Source organism: Borostomias antarcticus (genome assembly GCF_949987555.1).
Source record: "Borostomias antarcticus genome assembly, chromosome: 21".
Lineage (NCBI taxonomy): Eukaryota > Metazoa > Chordata > Actinopteri > Stomiiformes > Stomiidae > Borostomias > Borostomias antarcticus.
In genome coordinates this window covers 2,556,137-2,584,090 of record NC_140254.1, presented here as the reverse complement: position 1 = coordinate 2,584,090, position 27,954 = coordinate 2,556,137, and the positions used below count along the sequence as shown (strand labels likewise).

At 43.0% G+C, this 27,954-nt stretch overlaps 2 protein-coding genes across 2 annotated transcripts; both read left to right on the top strand.

The window, feature by feature from the left end:
* Positions 1 to 9,087: 9,087 nt before the first annotated feature.
* tmem222b (transmembrane protein 222b) lies at positions 9,088 to 16,112 on the top strand. The gene is made up of 6 exons (XM_084455107.1): positions 9,088 to 9,231; positions 10,152 to 10,236; positions 12,864 to 12,895; positions 13,123 to 13,219; positions 13,923 to 14,053; positions 15,199 to 16,112. The coding sequence occupies exons 1-6, from the start codon at positions 9,113 to 9,115 to the stop codon at positions 15,284 to 15,286; spliced, it is 552 nt and encodes a 183-aa protein (XP_084311233.1). The 5' UTR covers positions 9,088 to 9,112; the 3' UTR covers positions 15,287 to 16,112.
* A 4,071-nt stretch (positions 16,113 to 20,183) lies between these two features.
* On the top strand, positions 20,184 to 21,566 carry tpbg1b (trophoblast glycoprotein 1b; the record flags this gene model as incomplete). The annotated part of the gene is made up of 2 exons (XM_084455374.1): positions 20,184 to 20,443; positions 20,717 to 21,566. 2 exons carry the CDS (start codon positions 20,184 to 20,186, stop codon positions 21,564 to 21,566), a joined length of 1,110 nt encoding a protein of 369 aa, XP_084311500.1.
* Positions 21,567 to 27,954: the final 6,388 nt, after the last annotated feature.

Genomic DNA, 27,954 nt, shown 5'->3' with positions numbered 1-27,954 from the left:
CAAACCAGGTAATCAGTGTTATAGGTGTTAAGGGAGGAGGTGGGTCATTGCATTTTGACATTTTGTATTTCAAACCTTTGACATTTGATGAAGTTGCAGTCAGTATAGCCTACGCTCCACATCCACTGGCCTAATTGGGCTGGACTGCTCGGGCAGATATTGAGGTGGCATTTTGCTGAGGAATTCCCAGGGCTCCTCTATGATGAGCCCACTATGCCTTCGTTTATCAATGTCTACCTGCTTTTGCTGAGTAGTTTGTTTTTGCCCTTCGCACCATATATCACCTGTCCCATCTAATGGGAGCCAGCTATGGAGTACACTGCCTCGCCAGATCCCTTGGGTTCATCTTTGTTTCAATTTCCACCATTGCCACAGATACAGTAACTCCCTCAATAACTGCAACCCCTACACTACCCCTGAGCTTTCACTGTACTGGCCGGAACCCAAAGCAAATATTATTTTGTGCAATATATACCGTAAGTCCCCTCCACTTTAAAATATATCATTAGAGACTATAATGCCGAATACTAGTAAAAGCTACAACATGGTACAGCACAGTGGCATAGTACTTAGTACTGTCGCCTCACAGCAAGATCTCCCTGGCCTTTCGGTGCAGTTTGCATGTTCCCCCTGTGTTTGCAAGGGTTTAGCCCATGGATGTATTAATAGAACTGGATACAGCCACTCCATTCACTGACCGCTATCAACAATGAAGCCCTATTGAACCGCGCCATCTTGGCAAATTTGTAGTAATTTGACCATTTCCGGTGACTTTTGTACTTGCGCAGTTGTGCTTTTCTGGCCTTCCGGTGACTTTTGTACTTGCGCAGTTGTACTTCTGTCCTACGCGCGTCCACGTCCAACGTTGGCACCGCTTCTAGCTATCGAATGGCTGACTGGTGTAAGATGGATAGCCTAACGTTAGAGAGATGTAGTCTATGGTTATGTTAATAAAGCTAACAATGATGTTGTAACATGCATGCAGCACTGCCGATCTGATCTGAACGATTGATTCATTATTACCATGGATCGGTATTGGGATTGATCAAGGGCGAATGTGAAATAGCAGCCACGAACTCAGCGGGTTATCCGAGATGCGGTAGCAGCGGCCAAAGCTCCTGCTGGCGGGGAGTGAAGCTCTTCAACTCGCCTGTCACTGGCTCCCTGGAGGAATTTAGCCTGGCTGCAATAACGTTATCGCGAACGGAATGAATACCATCTACTAGCAGACAAAACATGTTCAGTTATATTTAACCTGTTAAAACTAAGATGCCTGGATGAAAAAATAATTTCTCCAATGGATATATTTTACAAAAACAGGTTAATATGCAAGCCGGTTTTCATTGCTAAATCAATGCGGGGAGAGCCGGGAACGTGCGTGGACGCGCGTCGGACAGAAAAGCTCAACTGCGCAAGTACAAAAGTCACCGGAAATAGCAAAATGACTACAAATCTAGCCAAGATGGCGCGGTTCAATAGGCCTTCACTTTAGATTTCGAATCCTGGGGGCTTGGTTTAGCCTGGCGTCACCAGTCTCTCCTCGGGGAGGAGAGCCTCTATTTACTTCACTGCCTTAAGCCCGCCCCTTCATCCGGCTCGAGCCTGTAGAGCCCGCCTCCAACATCCGCTTGCTTTATTTTTCCTTAACCGGTAGTTCTCCTCGCATCTTGTTTTACAATTTTCGTCGGTGTGATGCCATCGCGAATGTTATCTACTCGAAACTTCACCATGTGCAGCCTCCAGTAAAAACATTATAACAACTGTTCGTCTTCCGGTCCAGACTGGATGATTATGCGATGCGTCATCGCGCTTCCGCACTAGACCGGCGAAACAACACCGAACGAGACAGGCCCCAGACCACTCAAAATGATTCTTCTCAATCATCCCAGCAAAAACCGCCAGATAGGCCAGTGTGCGACACGGCTATCACAACGGATCCTCCTCCACTCCCTCCTTCCACTGCCTCGACCTCCTCAGCCTCCAAAGAAACTGCTCTGGATGTCAAATCTACAACATTGACCTGCTCAGCCTCCACTGCAAGTGCTCTCGAAGTCAAACCCAGTACTACAACATCTATCTGCAGCCTCATGTGGAACAGACAAGCTATCAGTAGCACCCACAGACGTCTGCTATAGATCAGCCACCAACAGCCCAAACACAAGGTTTTCCCAGCCACCACTTCTGTGTCAGGTAAAACCAGGAGTTTTACCACTCGGTGCTATAACAGATTTAGTTGTCACATCCCATCCAGAGATGCAGTGTTTTGTAAGCCATGCCGCCATTTCCCAGAAGTGAAACAAGACGCTTTGTAAAACATGGATTTAAGGACTGGAAGCTATAGCCTACTGAGTGTTGTGTAAAACACAAGGCTAGCAAATATTGGCCTATTATCCATCTTAACAGGTTAGCCAAACTATTCAACATTGACCCACTTGACCTCTAAATCTTTTCCAATGCTTTCCTAAAGTAACCACATTTCATGATCATTTATATAGCAAATTGATAAAAGCATGGGGTTAATTACGTCAATAAACCATAGAGGTATATAGATAGGGTTGCCAACTTTCTTACTCCCAAATGAGGGACACTATTTTGCCAGGCGGGGGCGCGGCGCACGTGCCCACAATGGTCGAACGTTTTCATTAGCCGTAGACATAGGCTACTCATTTCACAATTTCACAGCACAAACACCTACTTGCTTAGCTGTGGGCGTTACAGTAACGATATTAAAGACGAAGACACCAAAAAGCATTGGGCATAAACCAGCCTTTCTCAAACATATTTGTCCCAGATCAGAGTAATGCATGGACCTCTGGGGCCCGTATATGTCTTTGGGAAAGAAAGTCTATGTATATTTATTTATTATTCATTACAACTTTCCTATAGCATGAAATAATGAACTGAATTAAATTCAAGTGAACTGTCTCTCGTATCAATTGTTCTATTAATACATCCATGGCGGGACGTTTTGGATTATCTTTCCCCGACCGAAGGTGAGCCTGTCTATCTTTCAGTCGCCACTGATGCCTCTAATAAGGGAAATAGAAAAATGTTTCCAGTGTGCGTGAGGTATTTCTCTGCTGCCGATTGAGTGCAATCCAAACTGCTTGACTTTTATGGAGACAGCGATGAGACGGCAAATGGCATATAAAGCTCTGATGACCTGTCTAGAGAGGTATGAACTGGATATTCTAAACACCACGGCATATGCAGCCGATAATGCAAACGTCAACTTTGGGAAACATCACTCTGTTTACAAGTTATTTAGCAGTGCAAACGATCGCATTCTCAAAGCTAATTGCCCAGCTCATATTGCTCAAGCAAGCACGCATGCGATCAGCTGTCAGTGGATATATAAACTATTGTTTGATGGAGCAAGCAATCAAGACTTCTGTTGCTGCTATTTTGTCTATTTCTGCCGTTGAAGTCGTGAAAAATGCGCCGATATTGCTAGCACCTTTAGCTAGCATATTCTTCTTGTGCATTTCTGTGCTTGCATGCTTATCTAAATCGTTCTCGCCTCCATGGCTAATAGTAATAGAGAACTGTGCGGCATACAGTACGGCATAAATCGACACTCACCGGTTTAATCCACGGCTTTTTCGCTTCCCATAGCTTATTATAGCTACACAATCTTTTATTTTTTTGGTGGTTCCATTTTGATATTAAAATACAAACCACAACACCAGATAGCCAACTGAAGATTTTTTTTAAAGGATTTGGCGCTTTTGCACACACTAACAAACTATTGGTTTACACCACGGCAGGCATCTAAAAGGGGGGCTGTGATTGGAAGACGGGACAGGGGCTGCCCTAGCCCTTTTCAGTCCTGTAGTCGCATGCTCGCTCATGCCAGACTACAGTCCTTTCACCCTCCATTCACTAACTTATTTAGACGCGTTTTGTCCGAGTGAATTTATTTTTCCGAGGTAGTCTTCTTCTGTGGTGGTGGCGGTCTCTTTGAAGCTTCACTGGACAAAACGCGTCTAAATAAGTTATTTAATGGTAGCGCCGAGGCTTCAAAACCCAGCATTGGTTTAAATAGACCCTTTTGCTTAGGTAAGTGAAGTTTCATGTTTACCTGACACTTGTAAATATGAGCGCCTCTCCTAAATAGGCCGACACCGATTTATTTTGACGGCGAAGTGAATGGAGGGTGAAAGGACTGTAGTCTGGCATGAGCGAGCATGCGACTACAGGACTGAAAAGGGCTAGGGCTGTCCCTTGCGGGACAAATCAAAATCACCCAAAATGCGGGACGTCCCGGCCAATCCGGAACGGTTGGCAACCCTATATATAGACCAGGATTCAAAATCTAAAGTGAAGCTCATGGAAACTCTATTGAACTGCGCCATCTTTGAAAAAAACGCTCACTGTTACCTTTGACATGCGCAGTCAAAGGTATCAATGACCGTTCTTGTAGTCCACGAACAGATTGCATTCATGTGAAATGCAAATGCTCGTTCATGGCTCTCCCCGCTTCATTGCAATAGTTAGCAATGAAATAGTTAGCAATGAAAAGCAGCTTGCTTATTAATCTTATTTCGTCAAATATATACGTTTGAAATTTAAAAAAAAATGTATCCAGGCATCTTAGTTTTAACAGTATAATTGTAGGTGGTATTCATTCTGTTTCGAGCTCGACGGGTTAGCCGTGAACTTCATGCGCAACGAGAGATCCCGTCTCTGGGTGGACAGCTGTTCAACTCTCCTGGGACCAGGTCCCCTGGAGCTATTTCGCCTGGCTGCCCATCGCGTTGTTGTGAACAGAATGAATACCACCTACTAGCAAACAAAACATGTTCAGTCACAATTATACTGTAAAAACTAAGATGCCTGGATAAAAAAATATGTTTTCCAACGGATATATTTGACGAAAGTAGATTAATAAGCAAGCTGCTTTCAACCCACCTTCATAATTGAAGAGGTAGCTCGACGCATATAATTTGAAGCCCTTCTCAAGTTTGCTGCCAGGAGTTTTACAACTCGCCTCTGCCAGCCGGTGGACATCTGTCACTGTTATTTTCGTGAGGTCTTGTAGACACCGAGTGTAAAAGAGCCATGGCTAACAACGTTCATCTAACTAGCTAGCTACTCGCTAGCTACTAACCTCCTATCAGCTAACTACGTTAGCCCTGAAATTTAATAACCCTAAATTTGAAAAAAATAGAAACAGACAACTGTTGTATATGATTAGCTAACTAACGTTACTATTATTTACAAAAAACGAAACTACTGCTGGCTGCTAGTCTCAACTAAGTTAGCTAGTTTTAACGCTAGCTAGACAGCACCACTAGAATTTAAAAAATACAAATGTTGAAATGTCTATATTTGAATAAACTACAAAAAGACTACAATGCTACTAATATATATCCCTAACTAGCCACTATTATTTACAAAAAACGGTATAATAAACTATAGAAAGACGGGAGAAATAGATAGGTATAAGCTGATTATTATTATGTTTTATCCCCTCTGTTATTTATACTAATGATTGTGTCAGTCACCACACTAGCTGCTCTTTAGTCAAGTTTGCAGATGACGCTGCCCTAGTGGGTCTCTTAACGGACACAGAGCAGGACTACAGGACCGAGGTGGACCACTTCTATGAATGGTGCACGAAAAACTCACTTATTCTAAATATTTCAAATAACCAAAAGAAATGGTGATCGATTTTAGAAGAAGCACCATCTCCCTGCAACCGGTTACCCTACAAGGTACACCGATTGAGACGGTGGAGGAATATAAGTACCTGGGCACTATCATTGACTCCAAACTCACCTGGACTGCAAACACAGTGAAAGATACACAAAAGCACAACAGACTTTATTTTTTAAGGAAGCTACGCAGCTTCAAGGCAGACGTAACAACACTGAGACTGTTCTACCTGACGTTCATTCAGAGCGTGGTGACCTTCACCATCCAGTGCTGAGGTGGAAGTCTGTCCATCCAGAACAGAAACATGCTGGACAAGGTTACTAAGGCGGGGAGGAAAATCACTGGCTCAGATATTCAGAGTATCTCTCAGCTCTCTGATCAGTATACCATCAACCTTGCCAGACGAATACTGGACGATCCTTCCCATCCACTCTTCTCAGAGTTCCCCCTACTCCCCTCTGGACACAGGTTTAGAATGCCCAAAATAAGGACAAAACAATCCAGCACTTCTTTTGTTGCAAGAAGCATTAAATTGTTGAACAGCTGTTGATGCCTGTTGCAGTGATGATGATGTTGATGCGATGATGTTCGTGAGGATGGTGATGACGATGATGGTGGTTGGTGACATTGTGGTGTTGGTGATGGGTGTACATTTTAATGTTTTCTGTATGCTTGATGTGTGCTAAACAAATTCCCCTCTGGGGCAATAAAGGTTTCAATTCAAAATAATTGAGGGGGAGGGTATATAAATGGAAAGCCAAATGTGGGACGGACTCCCCACTCCACCAGAAACGACCGGAACAGGGCCGTCACCATGGCATGTTTAGGTGATTTATGGGAAAATGTTTATGATTTATAATAATAAAAATATATAATATCATGAGAATTGGTCAAAAATCCAAACGGAGATATGTTTTTGCAAATGAACTCTAACTCTAAATGAATACTATAACACTGTCTTGAGACAAATAAATCAATCAGTAAATAAGTTTCTCCCATGCCTCTTTGGCAGCATTCCTTTTTTTGTGAAGAGGCATTTGCATGTTGCAGCCTAATCAGCTGCTTTGTCTGTTCCATTTTCCCTGTAAATAATGGAATATGTGATGTTAATTTGACGTAGACCTAGCCCTATGTAGATTTTATGTCGACTGTGGACGAATACAGGCTTTTAAGAGTTTGCTGCAAGTCAAGCGATCTAGGGATAAAGTGATGTTCTCCTATTTTTTGTTATGGTTCGGGCCGGGTCCACCCCAGCTCACCCCCTGCTCCCAGTCTGGACCCTCTCCCCCACTTTCCATGCATCCACCATTGAAGACTGTGTTTCTCTAGCCCACTCAGGGACTGAAAAGTGGGTTCTGTGGCATGAATAGTGGTGGCGAGGCTCCGCCCTTTTTGGTCATAGCCAGTCAGGGATGGTGTACTCCTCGCCGGGCTACCCACCGGCCCCCACCAGTGAAGATCATGTGTCTCTATTCCACTTTGGCTGGAACTTGCTCCAGCACGCATGCGCACAGCGCGCAGACTGGCTATTCTCCGTTACGTCTGTAGGCTACACTCGCGGCTCACATTCTCTACACTATGATCGGCTTGTTGGTGCCTGGAATATTGTGTGCAATATGCCTGAATATTTATCAGATTTTGAGGATATAGAAGATGACTTAGAATATGATGGACACCGATCGTAGCGTAGAGAATGTGAGCCGCGAGTGTAGCCTACAGACGGAGAATAGCCAGTTTGCACGCTTTGCGCATGCGTGCTGGAGCAAGTGGGGAAGCTATTTCGTTTCTAAAGACGTTTCTAAAGACGTTTCTAAAGATCATATTACAGAGGCATGTGAAAAACCACAACAAGCCCTCGCTCTATGTAAGCACAACTAGCGATTCATAAAGACACATTGATGAAAACAACCCTTTCGCAGCAGAAAATAGATTTTTTAGAAGCTGCATTCTCAGTGCCCCGTCCGCTGCCATTACATGGATATACTTGGCTCGCGCTGGATTTTAAATTTCTTCTACAGGCCTCCGAATTACGCCAAAGTTATCTCGGTGAGTCAAAACGTCTTATAATATGCCGTAAATAAAGTCCAGGTTGTCAAAAACGAGCATTCTCCTTTAAACACTGTAGGCATGGCGACAAGCTAGAAAAAGGGTAAAAATGCAAAATTAGCAGCTCAAAAGTTAGTGCAGCACCATATGTTTCAATGGGGAGCGCAGTTGCCGAACAAATCGTCATACCTCAAAAACGGTAAGTCACACAGCTTAGATACTTGCATTGTACGAATCAGCACAGCTGTGTGAACATTTTGATGTATAATATGTGTATGAGCTGTTAAAACTGTAGGCATGGCGACAAGTTAGAAAAGGGGTAAAAATGCAAAATTAGCAGCTCAAAAGTTAGAGAGCGGCACCATACGCTTCAATGGGGAGCGCACTTGCCAAACAAATCATCATACTGTGAAATCTATGTCGCACAGCTTAGATACTTACATTGTACGAATCAGCACAGTTGTGTGAATGTTTTGATGTATAATATGTGTGTGAGCTCTCAAAACTGTAGGAGTGCCAGCAGTTTACAAAATGTGTGAATATTTTCAAAGCAACAGCTGCGACCACTCTAAAAACACAATGATACTGAACATTCCACCAGCAGTTTCAATGGCACAAAAAATACTATTAAAAGTGTGTCGCCGCTCTCACGTGTAATTGTGTGTCACTTGCTGTGTGGTGAATTAAAGACCCCTCGAGGTCCCACATTATTATAATGGTGATGTGTCTTGTCAACCCAATATGTCAATGTTTTAATTGTATCTGTCCCTTACTTTCCAATTCTTTTTATAATTGGATAAATATAAATATAATATCTGCCTGTTGAGTGTTCATCTGCAATTCAGTCAATTATCTTTTCAGGACCAATTATACGCAATGAATTCATTTATGATGGTTGCACAACTATCTGTACTTTTTGATAATCAGGCTATGCAGAGCATCCACCCAGGTGTGTTGGACCAGATGTGCTTGAGATGGGCTATCACCAACAGATACATTACCTTTGTAAAATGGGAACAGTGTGCACACCTGGCAAGCAGATCTCAATCCTTCCTCGTATTTTGGCACCAAACAGGCGTCTTCCATTTTTGGCAGGGTGTGAAAGTGTGAAAGTGCAACTTGCTGCTTTATTGAGGCTAATGGTCTGTGGTCTGTAGACTTGGATTTAGCCGACATGCTCATCATATCGTGATCATTTGAGTGAACAGGATTTCTTGAAATAATCGGGGGGGATTGATAGATTTAATTAGTAGGCTATACTGTATATAATCATTCGCATTCATGCATTTGTATAACCGGCCTGCTTGCTTGTTTGCTTTCTACGGGGCCCGGAAGGTTGCGCTTGCTGTCAGAAGAGAAGGTTGCTGCCAGGAAGTGGGACGAATGAAGTTCATTTTTCACATTGGTGATGGCGGATGTTGTCGAAGTAGACACTATGAAGAATTATCACATAGCGTTTGAAAGAATTGATCCAGACACGAGCCGATACCCTTTCTGTATTGTATGGACGCCTATCCCAGTGCTATCGTGAGTTATTGTATTTGATCGTGATGTCTTGTGTTGTGCTCTGTGAGTTGATGGTTTGCTATATTCCAACGTGGAGCGAGGTGACAGCTCGGGAGAGCATGTAGCTAGCTAGTGCTAGTTGTTTTGTCTGATCAGATGTGTTGGAACTTAACAAATACGCTATCGGTTTTGATATACGTTAATCAAATCAGTAAACTAGCTAGCTAGTCAAAGTTTATAATGTTGTCCGGTAATAAAGAGGTTTGATTATGTACATCGTGCTAGTCAGATGAAACCCTTGCAGATAGCTGGCTTTAAGTTAGCGTGGCTTGCATTGTAGTGGTGACGTCATTCACACTGACAGGTTTGTATTTGCACAGTAAGATAAAATGACAGTGTGAGTGTGTAGGTTGTATGGATGTTGGCTGATTTGTTCTACAATGCCTGCATCAAAGCTGACAAGACCTGCTGTGATACCCATCTTTTTTTCTTTTTACCACCTGCTATTCTCTTCTGTCGCCCTTCCCCGCAAATTAAACCAAATGTTCGACACCACATCAAGGATTCCTTTGAGATTGTATTGGAGGTGACATCTTCTTAGAAGCCTGCCTACTTTTTAGTGTTGCTAGAAAACATCTCTTGAATGAAGCCTATACAGTATTTGTACAGTGCAAAGCAATGTGTGAATATGAATCCGCAACATGCTCTGGTGTATGCTAGCCTATTGGAGCGTGTGGGAGCTGAATGTAAGATATTTCATCTCCAGCTGTCCTTACATCACTGCTGCTTTTTGTGACAAAGGCTATAATGAACTATTGAGGGAGCCTGCATTACAGAAGCTGATTATCACTATAGATATTCTTTGTTGTTTTCTTTGAGTTTGCCACAGAAAAGATGTTGCTTGTGTTCTCAGCTGTATTGGTGTGTGTAATGTCTTTCAGATGGCTTCTTCCCTTCATCGGACACATGGGGATTTGCACCTCCACTGGAGTGATCCGGGACTTTGCTGGACCCTACTTTGTCTCAGTGAGTTACCCCTGTTCCCAACTAGAACAGCTAATCAATGGAGAATATCACACACTGCGCCTGGTGCTGATAAGGGGCCGATGATGGAAAGTATAGCAGGGGTTGTCTTCTACCAGAACTGGTTCCAGTGGTGAGGACCTGATCAGACCCACGTGTGTCTGTGTGACTCTGTGCACTTTACATTGGCCTTTCTGAGAGGACTTGTTTGGGACATTTAATTCCCCTTTGGGATCAATAAAGAGTTCAATATTATCTGCTAACTCCCCGAAGAAACCTCACGAGCACACTGTGCCATCCTATAAAAAGAAAATCCATTCTTCCCGATTGCAAGAAAAGGACAGAATTGCAAACTGACCACCCCAAAACAGAAACAGTCCATAACCACCACAATCTCAAAGGCCTCTCAGTCTGTTGTACACTTCAACCTGCTCTGCGGTTTGAAGAATCCCAGCTGTAAACTTTCATCTGTTTACCACTTTTAATTGCCTCACTGGGAATTCGAGGAGCCCCTGAATATTGTTTTGCAGACTGGGCCTGGTAGGAAGGTAATAACAGTAAGTTAAATTGCCTTGGGAGAGCAGAGGAGACAAGAGAAACAAGAGAAGAGAAGGATATGTAGTCTGACCTGCTGTGACATGGGCCAGTGCCTGCTGCTCCCGGCAGTCTGCCCCCCCCCCCCACTATGAACGCTACAGTCACCAGCACCATCTCATACTTATATCTCCCACATACAGAAAAGCTCCATTTGTAAGGCAAGGCAAGTTTATTTGTATAGCACATTTCAGCGACAAGGCAATTCAAAGTGCCTTACATGAGACATTAAAAGCATCAAAACAAAGTGCAAGAAACACATAAAAGGTCATATAAAACAATATCTGAAAAAGGACATTTAAAACAACATGCAGGAAAAATAAAATACAGGAATAAATGTTGCAGTGTATGAATGAATAAATATTTGATTTAATAAAAAGCAGTGGCAAAAAGAAAAGTCTTCAGTCTTGATTTAAAAGAACAGAGTTGCAGCAGACCTGCAGTTTTCTGGAAGTATATGTTCCAGATATGTGGAGCATAAAAACTGAATGTTGCTTCTCCATGTTTTGTTTTAACTCAGTGGACAGAAAGCAGACCTGTGCCAGACAACCTGAGAGGTCTGGATGGTTCATAACGTAGCAGCAGATCAGAAATATATTTTGGCCCTAAACCATTCAGTGCTTTATAAACCAACAGCAGTATTTTAAAGTCAATTATTTGACAGACATGAAGCCAGTGTAAAGACCTCAGAACTGGAGTGATGTGATCCACTTTCTTAGTCTTAGTGAGGACTAAGAGAGACCTGTAAACACACCGTTACAGTAGTCAAGCCTATTGAAGTTAAACACATGGACAAGTTTTTCCAGATCGTGCTGAGACATTAATCCTTTAATCCTTGATATATATTCGTCAGATGATAGTAGGCTGACTTTGTAATTGTCTTAATGTGACTGTTGAAATTTAGGTCTGAGTCTATGACTACCTAGTTGGTGGTTCTGAGTCTATGACTACCTAGTCGGTGGTTTTTAGCATTACTGATTTGAGCTGAGCGCTGACTTTTAATCGTTCTTCTTTGGCTCTAAAGACAATTACTTCAGTTTTATTTTTATTTAGTTGAAGAAAGTTCTGGCACATCCAATCGTTGATTTGTTCAATGCACTTACTCAGCGCTTGTATGGGATTAGAGTCGCCTGGTGATATGCTGGTATTGTGTTTCTACAACGGGATACTTGATTCTGATTGGCTAGCAGCCGTGGTAAATTACTCTGTAACCCACGGTTATGTTGCCTGGCAACCATTTAATTCAGAACTATAGCCTATCGCGGAAGATTTTGTAAATACTAAAATGATAAGAATGATCAGTAAATAAATGATTGAATGTTACTACTGAGTGTTTTTTGTGAATATATATATATGTAGTAACCGTATAACTCGAGGCAGTGGGTTACAGGGGATTTTACCACAGCTACAGGGGTTTTAGCTGTGGTAACAACGCCCCGTAGCTGTGGTAAAATCCCCTGTAACTCACTGCCTCTCGTGGTCAATTGCTTAAGTCATCTGCGTACAGTAGCTATGGTAACTTATTTTGTTGTTTTTCATAATTTGAGCGAGTGGGAGCATGTAAATGTTGAACAGATGAGGCCCCAGAATGGAGTCTGGGGAACTCCACAGGTCATTTTTGTCCACTCAGATTTGTAATTGCCAAAGTAGTCCCTGTTCTTGAAGTAGGATTCAAACCAGTCTAGCACTGTGCCAGAAATTCCCAGCCAGTTTTCCAGACGGCCTAGTAATATGTTGTGGTCAACCGTGTCGAATGCAGCGCTGAGATCTTAATACCTTAAGACCTTAACACGAGCAGTCTCTGTGCTGTGGTGTGGTCGAAATCCTGACTGGAAGATATCAAAACAATTATTTAGTGCCAGGAAATTGTTCAGCTGTTGAAATGATTTTACTTTGGTATTGGGCCTATAATTGTTCATTTGTGAGGTGTCTAGATTATTCTTTTTCATTTGTAGTATGATAATACAATTTATGTCTCATTAATTAGTTATGAAGGATTAACATTTATATTGATTTGTTTATTCTGTTTTGTTCAGGAAGACAACATGGCCTTTGGGAGACCAACAAAGTAAGTAAATAAAATGCTCCAGGGTATTCCTATCTTAAAGACTTACTGTAGCTATGTTTTACAGTCTAGAGCATACCATCTGTACAAATCTCAAGCTAATCCTAACTTACTTCCTCAAAAGAACTACAATTTAGATTGCGCTTAATGCAATTGTTAAACTTACACAATTGGTACAGAGACCAGTAGCTCGATGTAGTTTTCTGAAAGCTTTCCTCTATGGGTTGTAGGTACTGGATGCTGGATGTCAGTAAGGTCTATGCAAGTGGCTCCAACGCCTGGGACACAGCTGTCCACGATGCCTCAGAGGAGTACAAGCACCGGATGGTAAACTTCTCATAAACACCACTACCTGTTACGCCACTGAACAGCTTACATTTCAGTGGTGCAAGTGGGTGATATTTATACTAAGGAGTGAGTTTAACCATTTCAACTCATTTTTTATAGTTTGTAAATTATGTTTATAGTTTAATAAATGTCAACACCTATTTATTATTGAAGTTTGTGTACCATACCCCTACTGAATGCACTCTGATATCCTAGGAAAAAAAAGACAGGGACAGAGAGGCCATGCTGCTCTATGAATGATGATGACTGTTTGATTATTTTATCCACTTTCACATTCAACAAGTGCACATGCTGATCTAACAGGTGTCGGTGCATCACTCGTCTGTATCGCTTCCTCCTGCAATTTGCCCATACTGGCATCATACCCAGGTCCTCTGATTTGCATTCACAACTCTGATTTGCATTAACACCACTACCAGTTACGCCACCAAAAAGCTTACTCTTCAATGGTACAAGTGAGCGATATTTATACTGAGGAGTGAGTTTAACCATTTCAACTCGGTTACACCAATAAAATGCATTAATTGGTGGAGGCCTGTGCTCTCTGAGCACCCTTTCTAGTTGGTAAAGCAACGTTCATCATCAAAAGTGCCTTGCTCTCAGTATGACTCCCTGTCTAAAAGGTTGAATGAATTAACATGATATGTACCGATGCTTTGGCTAATATCTTATATTTCCTAAGCACAACCTCTGCTGTGACAACTGTCACTCCCACGTCGCCATGGCACTGAACCTGATGCGTTACGAAAACAGCACCTCTTGGAACATGGTCAACCTTTGTCTGCTCTCCCTCATCCATGGCAAGCATGTCAGGTGAGTCTCTATATGCAGCCTTCGAAACAGACAAGACTGTTTTTTTTAGTACCAAGCAGTTATAAGAAGTAGGGCTGGAGATGGAGGTAGCTATGCTCTCTGGACCTCCAGGGCTTTGGGGAAACTATTTAATGGACCGTTCCTTATACTGTAGTGAGAGAGAGAGAGAAAGAGATAGAGAGAGAGAGGTTGATTCTAGGTATATGCTTCAATCATGCAGGGCATGATGATGACCCATAGAGGACCCATGACTGATCCTGCAGGACAGGGCATACACAACTATGGTTCTTGAGTTGCACACACTTTTGTCTATCTGTAAGATTAGGAGAGTGCAACACCCAATATGCTAGCAACAGTGAGCCGTTCCAAGAGTATGAGATGGGAGACAGCTGTTTTTAACCAGTGCAGTTTCTGTATTGTGTTTGGGGCGGAAACCAGACTTAATGGGCTCAAGGAGGTTACTGGCATTAAAATGGGACTGAATTTGAGCTGCCATTACTCTTTCTATTATGATTGCCTAAAGTAGTTGAGATCTGCTGGGTCAGCGGCAGTTTTTTTCTTCCGATAAATGTATTTTGGGATTTTATCCATTTTCACCCAATTTGTTAGCCGATTGACCCTGACCTAGTGTCCAGTTACCTCCTACTAAGTGTTGAGGATTCGACGCGCAACCCCTCCGGTCAGCAATGCAAAGGTTTTTTGAAGATGGTTACGTATCCAGTGGTGAGAGAGGTATTTGTGGTTTCAACCAGTAGAGAGGCAGACCTTGGCCAGATGATGAATCCAATAGGCCTCAGCTGAAGCAGTGGGTTGTAATTGAAGGAATGTGACAAGCCCTCCCCAGGACACTCCTGCGAGTGTGTTTCTGGGCGCGAGTCATGGAGCGGTTGGACAAACATGTCCCTGGCTGGGATCTGATAGGGGTGACTTGCGTCGGTTGCCATGGCTACACCTGAGTGCAGAGTAATTGCTGACGTGCATGTGGTCTCAGGAGTGTGCTGTCAAGACAATGAAGGAAATTAGGGAGAAATTTGATTATCAGTCCTCAGTGATGATCACTTATTTTTGTTTTTCTTCTCTCTCTCCCCCCTCTCTCTCTCTCTCTCCCCCCCTCTCTGTCTACCATTCCCTCCATCCCTCCCCAGCTGTGCAGGGTTCCTGAAGACCTGGCTGCCCTTCCTCATGCTGACTGGGGTCATCCTTGTAGTGGCCCTGACCCTTAACTTCCGGTGACGGGCGATATGGGTGAGCATCCAGGGGGGTACCCGGAGACCCCCGCAGGTCCAACGTGGGCTTGACCTTCCAACCGATGGGGGAGGTGTCACTCAAACAGGGCAACTCACACCGGGATCCAACTATGGGAGGGAAAACGGAAGAGCAGGCCAACATCTTCAGCTCAAAACAAAGATTTGTTTGTTTCTCAAACCAGCCAACCTGTCACTGGTGCCACCCTGCTGGTGAAGCTGGAATACATTTGGAAGCTAATTTCTTTTTGTTTATTGTTTTACTTTGAGGTTAGTGCTTCTGATGTGGGTTTTTCGACTCCCCCACGATCTGATGGATGATCGCTAATGAGTGCCTACCGGGGTGTGCGGGGGGGGGAGGGTGTAGTCCATCACGACCTTAGGTAAAAATGAAGGTTGGGTAGGTATTGTGCAGGGGGTGGCTGTATTGCTGAATCCATTGGGAAAACATCCCTTTTTTGAACGCTCAGCAATGAGATGGGATCACGGGCCCTAGATTCAGTGCTTCCCATGTTCTATTTTGATCTATTGAAAAAGAAATGTGATATTTCACTTATATGCCTTTCAAGGAATGTATTGGATTTCATGCTTGGTTTGATACAGATCTTCTGTTGCAGTTTGACACCCTTGATTCTCCAGGATATGTTATGTTGCAATGCATTGTTATTACTGCATTGGATTGCATCCAGGAAAGCTCTATACTGTATCAAATTATTTGTAACTTTTGTTTTATCTGAATTCTCTGTGCATTTGTATTTTCAGACCTGTTTTCTCATGGCTCCAGACTAAAAGTAATATATTATGAATCTCCTTTACCATGCAGAATATCAAATGTGTTTTTTTTTTCAGTCATGGCAACCATTGTGGACTGGACTCAAGTTATAGTTCTGGAATACACCTGTAGATGGGAATGGAATGCCTGACTGGAATGCTTCAGATTTAATTTGTGTCCGATGTCCGTGCCAACAGTAGAATGGGAGACCCCGAGCGAGATCGGAGGTTCTTGATATTTCAAACTGACTCAAAAGACTAGAATCCTGATACCAAAATCTCCACAAATTGTTTAATGGTGCATCAGTTATGTCATCAATTAATCATTATATATATATATATAGAGAGAGAGAATTTTTTTTTTTTTTTTTTTTTTTTTTAAAAGCGTAAAAGCTAGGCCCAGGGGACATTGAGGAAAGAAAAATCACCTTCATTGTAATCTGCATACTGCAGATTTTTGCGGAAGTGCACCTGAAACATTTGACGTTGATTTCAGTTTGGGATGATAAGTGGAAAGAAAATGAATAGCCCTTACACTTGGTAGTGAAACCTTGTTACACCCTTTTTTTTTGTTTAGAGAGTCATACATACTCTTTATTATTGTTTTTTGTCTAATATATTGACGAGAAAGGAATACATAAAGCTGGAACCTAAAGAAATGAATCTGTCCCGGACACTGAATGTCAGTGAATGTCTCAACATGTACATATATCACACATCCTCTCGTGTAGATTTTGGTTTTCAAACCCAATGGTGGTGGTTGTAATCCAAGATGAAGGTTGGCACACAAAATCTGTTGCCATGGCTTCGGTGACCAAAATCAAATCCCCTCATTGTTTGGAACTAAACATAAAATAGCTGAGCCTTCATTAAAGCTGCCAGAAGCAGCAGGTAGCAGGGTCTACACACCACACCCATGCACGCGCAGACACACACACACACACACACCACATAAGTGCTTTCTAAATGTCCCTCCAGGTCTTGAGAAGTGTTTCTTCTGCTATCCTCCTGTACCACTGCACCAGACCAGATTAGAGGGCCGTTGTGAAATGTTAAAGCATTTTCATGAACTTCTTTTCACCTGTGGTTCATTGTTGAACTTAATGCTTTGATATTTCTACAAATGTGTAGAATATATGTTAAATGATAAGCATCCATGTTCTACAATCAATCTAATTATTGTATCATTTATATTTACAAGTATATTATCCTTTACGATGTATAGGATGACTAAGGGTTATTGTCACAGCCTCAACCGTAATACAACTAACTGTTAGTTATAGAGTTTAGCTACTGTATACCAACAGGCCAATCAGGGTGTGACACTCTGATAGGCTAATGCTTAATGGTACTGTGGCTGTTTTTCCATGTTGATAAGAGACTGTAAATATTGAACAAGCACATTAGACCAAATTATGTAGTAACAGATTGCAATATTGGACCTTTTCCATTTTTCACACCTCATAATTGTAAATGAACTGCCATAGCCAATTTAGTTTTTCCATAGGCCTTCATATCATCACTTCTGTCATAAAGCAGATGAGTGCCTGAATGTGTGAGAGTGTATATCAATGGATGTGTGCGTGCGGGCGTGCGTGCGTGTGCGTATGGACGGAGTATGTTTCGCATGCCAGCATGTAAATATGCATGCACGTATGCATGTGTGTACATGAGTGTGAGGTTGAATGTGTGTATGTCTTTTCAGTCGACCGATTGTAGCGGCTAACTTCTTGGAGTAAATGATGGCAGGATAGCCTATAGCTGCTGACAACTGCCTAACAACCCATTTATACGTTTGTTATTACATATTTTTTCTAAGTATGCAAGTTCTGGTATGAAATGTTGTAGTTTATGATAAAATAGATTGTAAACACCTGCTTGAATTGATGCATAATTGACCCATCTGCCTGTCTTGAATTAGCTCTCCGTAAATAGACAATAATTAAAAAGCAATGTTTTCTCCTTACTGACGTCAATGATGACAAAATTCAGAGAACGATGAGCATCACGTGATGCTGGAACATCTGATAAAATAGGTGATGTGCTGTTTATGTTGTGGCTTTTAAATATTCCCCGTACAATGCCTTTGGTGCATGATAGACTGTCATGTTCGAAAGATGATCTGGAGGTTGACTGAAAAACAGAATACCAAGTGGGGGATTTACTGTGTGACTCCCTAGATAATATTTTAAAACAGTTCTCATTGGTAGAAAGCAGGAAAAGAAATCAAGTATCTTGAAGTGGAATGCAGCCATAAGATCAGAGTGCACCGCTCAAGAAAGTAGATGCTTTTTGGAGTGCTGTTGAATTGATTTTAGATCACTCTCCCTTGTTGTATCCAAGGTCCTGGAATGTGGAGACCTGTGGTTCCACCAATTCATTCAGAGGACAAAAGACAGCCCGGATGCTATTATATGAGGGCCAGTTTTCATATAAACTTGTCAGATCCAAATCATGCCCTCTCTTCTTTCTTTAATCCCTAAATGACCGTTATTTTATACATATCATAGACATAGGAGAGCTTGCAAGTGACTGTGTGAACTATGAATGTATTTCAATTACAGTATGATACCAATAAAGTTTATTATTGTAGAAAAATGTGTTTTGTTAGGCTACTTCCTGCACAAATAATTGAATGAATTATTGCCTGAAGTGTATGAGAGACTTGAAATCATAATCTAATTAAGATTAGAGAAGACGCTCAAAGAATAATTGCATGTAGCTGTAGATGTCATTACTGACACTGTTGCAGTCGAGTCTCTTTTCTTTTTTATAAGCTTGACACTTAGCTGTCAGACGGCCAACCTCTGTTTCAATTTCAATTGGCATCATCCTGCCATCCATAGCACCCGTGGAGGAGGGGAGGGAGGAGGGGAGACATGAATATGCCCCTCCGCTGCATGCCACCACCTACAGGGAGAGAGGGTCGGGGTCAGGGTCTACCTGACACCAACGCATCCGGTTATTTTTCCGCAAGCTGCAGTGCCGCTTTTGATCTGGAGGTTGTTGAAGGCGGAGGACGAAACATTCATACTCGGAATGAGACCAGGTTCAGATCATCAAATTCGGAATAAACCTACACTCTAGAAATCCTGCAAAAGTGGCTTAGATTGGTAGGATATTCAGTAATGCTTTATAAAACAGCCCTTATTTTACCCGTGTCTTACATGTGTCTTACACTGTCTTACCAGTGTCTTACCAATGTCTTACCCGGTACTTACTCCGTACTCGGGGTACCGGGTAAGTACCCCGTACTTACCTGTAAGTACTGGATAAGTAGGCCTACCAGTCAGTACTCCGTACATACCCTACGTACCGGGTAAGTACCCCGTAAGACACTGATAGGACACTGGTAAGACACTGGTAAGACAGCGCAAGACACTGGTAAGACGGTGTAAGACACTGATAAGACAGTGTAAGACACGGGTAACAGGCTGTATTATAACGCATTACCAGATATTCAATTGGTAGGATACCCAAACAATTGTAATAATTTTAGGATGACTGATACTTCAACTTTCTGCAACGTTCTATATATTTTTTATAAGATAAACTGGTCAAGTAGTGCTGCAGGATTCTACGTTCCTGTGTCCTGGGGGTAATGGGAGGGTGGAGAGGATCCGGACGAGGTGCGTAAAAAGCCCCTCCCAGCATATAGCACGACGCGATGGTACGTATTTCATTGTTCGAGGGAACAGACGCCCCGCTTACAACCGCTAGGATCAAACACTAAGATCAGCGAGACCCTTTTTCTCATGGAAATCAGACCCTGCCTCTCAGTCACACGTGGGCTTCAGAAATGCAAAGAAGTTGTACATTCAAGCAGGACACACTACAGAGCGGGACAAGATGTTGTTCAGGACAAGCTGACCAGCCTAAGTTACTCCGCATTTAGGTTGATGTAGCCTATGTAGCCTGCGCAATGATGGATTCAATAGGGCGATGGACGAATATTATTTTATTGTAAAAAGTAGTTAATGTATTGGCACCAGGAGTTGTAAACGCAGCATAATTTAAGTGTAGAATCCTTCGTAGTTTGTTTTCGTCTATTGTATTTATTTATCTTGTATTTAGTCTATAATACCTGCAGCTCTTGTTTCGCATAGTTTTCAAAAATGCCGGATTTGGCACTACGAATGGTTTTCTGCGCGTTGGTCTGTGCCGTCAATGCGCGCGCGTCTTGTCCTCCTCGTTGCGAATGCTCTGAAGCCGCGCATACTGTCAAGTGTGTCTCCAAAGACTTGCGGAGTATTCCGTCTGGAATCCCAGGATACACGAGGAATTTGTTTATAATCGGGAATCAAATCAGTCGAATTGGATCTGAATCTTTCAAAGGGCTTGACAATATCACCACTCTGTCATTGAGCAATAACAGGTAAGAGGAAACTACATTACATTAACTACATTAAGAGGGACCTGGTTTTGTCTTTGTTTGTCTACATTAATGAAAATATGTATATTTTTTATATGATCTATCTATCTATCTATCTATCTATCTATCTATCTATCTATCTATCTATCTATCTATCTATCTATATATTTTTATATATATATATATATATATATATATATATATATATATATATATATATATATATATATAGGAACTGGGCACATGTGAATAACAAACCTTTGTATGTCCCCCCAGGATTTCTATCGTAGAGTCACAGACCTTTTCAGGTCTGCGCAGCCTCCGCTCCCTGGACATGAGCAGTAACCAGCTGGCCGTGATTCACCCAGAGGCCTTCATGCTGCACAGTCCCACCTTGCGTGAGCTCAACCTCAGCCGGGCCTTGTACAACCACTCGTCTGTGATGGACCTGGCCACCTCTCTTCTCTGGAGCAACCTGGGGGGCCTTCAGGGGCTTGACCTGTCAGGCAATGGCCTCATCTACCTTCCTCCACACATGTTCTCCCACTTGGGCAGCCTTCAACGACTCCAGCTGACCAACAACTCCCTGGTGGCAATCTACAATGGCACCTTCTCTGGCATTGAGCAGCTGGAGGAGCTGGACCTGACCCTCAACGCCCTCAAGACACTCAGAGAGGAGGAACTGCAGGAGCTGGACAAGCTGCCCAGAGCCAGGCTCCTGTTAGGGGAGAACCCCTTCGCCTGCACCTGTGGCATCGAGCTGTTCACTGCCTGGGTCAACAGCTCACAGGAACACATAGGGGACGCAGTGGGACTGGTTTGCGCTTTCCCAGCAGACCTGAGGAACACATCCCTGCTGGCTCTGGGCGAGCGGACTCTGGGTTGCCACCAGGGGGGCGAGGGGGCCGACCTCGCCCTCCAGACCTCCTATGTCTTCCTGGGCATAGTCCTGGGCTTCGTGGGCTTGGTTTTCCTCTTTGTACTTTACCTCAACCGCAAGGGCATCAAGAAGCGCATCTATGACATGCGGGATGCCTGCAGGGAGGTCTGGGAAGGGTATCATTACCGGTATGAGATCGACTCCGACCCCAGGCTATCGCAAGTGTCCACAACCGCTGATGTGTGACAGGACTATCTCTTTCATAAAGATATTACTCTTTTTTAATAATGCATTTATTATTACTCGAGGTCTGTACAAAACTGTCCATATACTATCTGTAAATATTTACATACATCAGCGTTATGTCCTATAGCTCCATCCATTAAAGCATGCACTGCCTGTCTTTCCTATAGTTCCTCTATACCCACTTAACCAATACCCTCACTGAACACACACGGTAGTCTAAGACTCGGGACCCCCCCCCCGCCAAGCCCAGCCAAAAGGACATGAACTGTAAAGAGGAACTGTCGAGTGGAAAATCTAGCATCCTCCCTCACTGACAGCACCCTTCCCCCTATAAACTACTATAGCTAAAAACTACATTTCCACTTAGATAATTCTAAGGCTTTGAATTCATACTAAGAAGCTCATGTGAGGCCAAGATATCCACCTAATGAAATGCAGGTACTATGACGCCAACCCCTGTGAATTTTTGGCACAATCTCCCATTCAACTTTGAGCCATTTAAAGCAAGGCTAGCCTTTGGTCTTCTGTCCTGATGCCCCGGGGTGCCTGCAAAGAATCTGAGCAGATTAGTCTCCACGGCATTCCGATGGGAGGAGAACTTTTCTTGAGCCCTCCTAAAAAATCAAGACGTGGAATAGTAAAGGGACAATTCAGTGCAACGGAAATCTCTTGCCCCCTCCCCCCCCCCCCCCCCGAAACTTTGCTTTGTTTTAACTCCTCAAGTTTTATTGTCAAGATGATGAGAACCAGTCGCGGGCTGGGGCTGCTGAAAGCAATTCCTCCTCCTTGAAGACAACAGACGCTCTGAGGCTCTTTGAAGGAGAGCCTGGCTGTCCAGCTTTTTCTGTTTAGGGGGACTTTCCAGTGATAAGACACAGATGATTCTGAAACGCCAGCACCAAAGTCTCATTCAGTGATCTACTCTTACCAGCAGAAGATACACATTCATTAGGAATGCTTCTCTATGTTTCAGACCCTTTTGAAACTGTAACTGGGAATGTACATATAAAGAGCATTTGTGGGGCTAGAAAAATGTACTGTAGTAGGGGTAAATGAGACATAGTGAATTGCATGTTTATAGTTATTGTCTCATATTAAAAGGTGTCCTCTTGTAACAATGCACACTATGCGTTTTTATCTGTGCTATATAGTGCATTAAAGACTGTACAATTAAAGGTTTGGTGGATGGTTGGTTGATAGTGGACAGAAGAGACTTTAAAATTGAATTTTAAATGGAAAGGTGCTATGCTCTGTTTGCATTGAATTGCATTGTACTCATTATATACCCAGGCAAAAGCTAACTGACCCCTTCCGTGGACATTTTGATGTAGAATGTGTCAAAGAAAGATAACAAACTACTACCACTACTACACATGGCATTGTTTTGCCCAAATCGATGTGGGGGAACTCTTGGGAGTTCTTGGGAACAGGCAGGGGAATGTGCATAGAGTGGAGAGAGACCTGGTTTTGCCTTTGTTTGTAGTCAAATGCCTCTTTTTATGACAAAAATGTTAATGACATTTCTCTGAAAGTAATCCACCTATGTTTACATTAGTTCAGAGAGTGAGTCAGAGAGTGAGTCAGTCTGGCCGCATGCTGCAAAGGAGTAAATAAAGATTTTGAAATGTTTTATGTGAATATCTTTACAGTTCTTAATTTAACTTTTTGGTTGTTAAGGGTGAGTGACTTTCAGAACCGAGTTGTGTGTTGCAGTGACAAAGCGGGACTGAGGTGCCTTGTGATCCTCATCCTCCTTCCACCACAACAGAGGGTCATTATAATTAACTGAAATAGTATTCACTCAACATGGCAGCATCGTGATACAGACATTATCTTGGAAGTGTCATCATTCTCAATAATTTCCCCTGGGAGTACATCCCATGAGGAGCTTTCATTTGCCTTGACGCAATATGTCACCTGAAGTGTGCAAGGCTTGAGCTGTCAATTGCAAGAGCATGATACTATAATTGTAGGACCACTTTGTACTCTAGCACTCTCTACTCTACCACTCTCTACTCTACCACTCTCTACTCTAGCGCTCTCTACTCTACCACTCTCTACTCTACCACTCTCTACTCTACCACTCTCTACTCTAGCGCTCTCTACTCTACCACTCTCTACTCTACCACTCTCTACTCTAGCGCTCTCTACTCTACCGCTCTCTAATCTACCACTCTCTACTCCACCACTCTGTACTCTACCGCTCTCTACTCTACCACTCTCTACTCTAGCGCTCTCTACTCTACCACTCTAGCGCTCTCTACTCTAGCGCTCTCTACTCTACCACTCTCTACTCTAGCGTTCTCTACTCTACCACTCTAGCACTCTCTACTCTACCACTCTCTACTCTAGCGCTCTCTACTCTAGCACTCTCTACTCTACCGCTCTCTAATCTACCACTCTCTACTCTACCACTCTCTACTCTACCGCTCTCTACTCTAGCACTCTCTACTCTACCGCTCTCTAATCTACCACTCTCTACTCTACCACTCTCTACTCTACCACTCTGTACTCTACCGCTCTCTACTCTAGCACTCTCTACTCTACCGCTCTCTAATCTACCACTCTCTACTCTACCACTCTCTACTCTACCGCTCTCTACTCTACCACTCTCTACTCTACCACTCTCTACTCTACCACTCTCTACTCTACCGCTCTCTACTCTAGCACTCTCTACTCTACCCCTCTCTACTCTAGCACTCTCTACTCTAGCGCTCTCTACTCTAGCACTCTCTACTCTACCCCTCTCTACTCTACCCCTCTCTACTCTAGCGCTCTCTACTCTAGCGCTATCTACTCTACTGCTCTCTACTCTACCACTCTCTACTCTACCACTCTCTACTCTAGCGCTCTCTACTCTACCACTCTAGCGCTCTCTACTCTAGCGCTATCTACTCTAGCGCTCTCTACTCTACCACTCTCTACTCTACCACTCTAGCGCTCTCTACTCTAGCGCTATCTACTCTAGCGCTATCTACTCTAGCGCTCTCTACTCTACCACTCTCTACTCTAGCGCTCTCTACTCTACCACTCTCTACTCTACCACTCTCTACTCTACCGCTCTCTACTCTAGCGCTCTCTACTCTACCACTCTCTACTCTACCACTCTCTACTCTAGCGCTCTCTACTCTAGCGCTATCTACTCTACTGCTCTCTACTCTACCACTCTCTACTCTACCACTCTCTACTCTAGCGCTCTCTACTCTACCACTCTAGCGCTCTCTACTCTAGCGCTATCTACTCTAGCGCTCTGTACTCTAGCGCTCTCTACTCTACCACTCTCTACTCTACCACTCTCTACTCTACCACTCTGTACTCTACCGCTCTCTACTCTACCACTCTCTACTCTAGCACTCTCTACTCTACCACTCTCTACTCTACCACTCTCTACTCTAGCACTCTCTACTCTAGCGCTCTCTACTCTACCACTCTCTACTCTACCACTCTCTACTCTAGCGCTCTCTACTCTACCACTCTCTACTCTAGCACTCTGTACTCTACCACTCTCTACTCTACCACTCTCTACTCTACCACTCTCTACTCTAGCGCTCTCTACTCTACCACTCTAGCGCTCTCTACTCTAGCGCTATCTACTCTAGCGCTCTCTACTCTACCACTCTCTACTCTACCACTCTCTACTCTACCACTCTCTACTCTAGCGCTATCTACTCTAGCGCTCTCTACTCTAGCGCTCTCTACTCTACCACTCTCTACTCTACCACTCTCTACTCTACCACTCTGTAGTCTAGCGCTCTCTACTCTACCACTCTCTACTCTACCACTCTCTACTCTAGCACTCTCTACTCTACCACTCTCTACTCTACCACTCTCTACTCTAGCACTCTCTACTCTACCACTCTCTACTCTACCACTCTCTACTCTACCGCTCTCTAACCTGTCTCCCCCACACTCATTTGCTACTGCAAGCTGAGTAGAAAATAGACTATTTTAAATATTGTTTGGGGGTGAGAACGACTCGCCTCGTGAGACCATCCAGATGTCGCAAGCTCACATTGTTACTCACAAATCAGTCAGGATACTCTCGATAGAGAACATTTTGAGCCCAATCAGAAAACAATGTTCCCAATCAGTGTTGGTTCTGAGGAAGTTAGCGCACGATAGATCTTTTCAGATTTTTACAGATGGTTCATCTAAACACCTGCCAAGTAGTTTTGAAAGTGCCTGCCCTTTTCCAAACAGTTTCCAACGGAGAGTTCCCAGATGATTATGCGAAGCAACCCATCTGGCACATCAGGTTAGAGAAAGACTGGCTTGCAGGCTACACTCCCCCCACTTGTCTGGACCTCTCTTGATCACTGCTTTCTCCTCTCTGTATGTAAGCTATGTAAGTCGATTTTCTTCAGAACCAGGCATTGTATGAAGTTGACATGATTCGGCAGGTGTATTGCTCAGGAGCCAAGGACGTGCAGTGTCGAGTCAAGGCTTTTTAAAACTTTTTCCACAACAAGAGTGCCTTGGTTTCAGCTTTTTCGAGTATTAAGTTGTTTGAATGAGGGGTTGAGAAAGCTGCACATGTTCAAGGGGCAGCCAGAGGGCGCTGTGCTGGCAAACATCACCAATAACTTTGGTGACCACATTTATATATCATATATCATCAAAACCCCAAACCAGGACCCTTAAGTGTAGGCCTACATTATGTTAATGCACACGGACATGTATGCACGTATGCGCACAGCCGTTTTTTCATCAATAATCTCAATTGATTGTGAATTATTATAATTATGAATCAATGATTTCAGAGTTTATGTTACACAAGCTGGAACTACATGCTCACTCTGTTGCAACACATTTAGTTTCAGGGTTAAATGGTTCGTAATAGGAAAATACAATTTAGGCTATGTCTGAAGCACTCTCTTGTCTCATGCATAGGCCTACTTCACACATCACAGTCTGTTCTGATGTTCGTAGCTATGTGTTGTGGACATACTTCTAAATGAAGGATAGTGATCTAAACAAAACAAAAATAGTTCACCATGACTTCTCCCTGAGACATTATTGGCTTAACATCCTCATGAGTCTGGCTGCAACTGTTTGTTTGGTTTACACTGTCAGGTTTCAAAAAGACTGTATGCCTTACAAAATTTTCTCAGCAAGGAAGAGCAGTTTTAAAGTGGTTCTGTCATTCACCATTAAGCTACTCCCTTTGCACCAAATACGAGAAGAGAATGTTAAAACAGACAAATCAACCCAGTTAGTTCTGTTTTTATGATAGTTGAGCAGACAAATTGTCTGATTCAACTGAAGCTGACAAAGAATACTGTTCATGTCCACCTATATCCATCCCCAGCATAGCTTTGTGTCTCAAATTTTATTTGTCAAAGGAAACATCCAAAGCTTATGTTTCTCCATGTTTTATTTTCAGACGCCAGCAAGCCAAGCTGGTTGTTTAATGGCTTAAGTGATAGGCTACAACAGTTTGTGAGACCACTCTGCTGCTTTTGAAGAGGAACGTTTCTTAAACTCACTTCTTTAAAGTCATTAAACTTTCATATTTCTTTCTTTTACTAATCTTTGTTACATGTGGTTTGGCTATTTCATGTAAGAAGAATGTTTTTTTGTTTCTTCCCTCGGTTGCATTTGAAAATTTTCCTCTGAAGCAATTAGTCCTTTATTTGAGTCCTGCCTCTTTGAGAACATCTTGGCGCCATTAAGTAGATTTAATGGCCATGATAGGGAATATGGCTTAAAAGTGAATCCCACATCTGTGGGAAATTGAACATGCTAAAAAAGAGACCACAACAGTCATCGGCATGATGACAAAAGACAAAGTGGCATCCACTCTGCCGCAGGCTTGGTACTGTATGGCAAACAGAGTTCTGGAGAGGGAGCATGTTTCTCTCTGTCTGTCTGTCTGTCTGTCTGTCTGTCTGTCTGTCTGTCTGTCTGTCTGTCTGTCTGTCTGTCTGTCTGTCTGTCTGTCTCTCTTTCTCTCTTTCTCTCAATCTATCTCTCTCCGTGGGTACAAGCCTGAAACCTAGCTGGGGTCCTGAATTAGCAGGGATTTTTGCCATTTGGAGGTCGAGTTTGACTTTTATGAATTACGTTTATCATTGGCCATACAGCAAGCTAATTCTGCTGTGATTTCTGACTGCTCCTTTAAATAACTTCCTGTTATGTAGATATAACACAAAATAATGCAAACACAAAAGGCAGCTAACCCCCCCACCCATTTAATTTGGCTCACTACATATCATATTTGCCCAGCCTCCTCTGTTCTCCACTCCAGTATGTCAAAACAATCCAGTCACAAAAGACCACAATGAATGTGAAGCGGTTGTGGAGGGGTATTGCCCATTGTTCTGTTGCTCACTTTATCAATGGCAACTAATTGTGTTTGCCAAAGGATGGAATGGGAATGGAGTTGGTA

Coding starts and splice junctions, on each gene's coding strand:
- tmem222b (XM_084455107.1), top strand. CDS start 9,113: ATGGCGGATGTTGTCGAAGTAGACACTATGAAGAATTATCACATAGCG. Junction 9,232..10,151: donor ACGCCTATCCCAGTGCTATC/GTGAGTTATTGT, acceptor AATGTCTTTCAG/ATGGCTTCTTCCCTTCATCG. Junction 12,896..13,122: donor GCCTTTGGGAGACCAACAAA/GTAAGTAAATAA, acceptor TATGGGTTGTAG/GTACTGGATGCTGGATGTCA.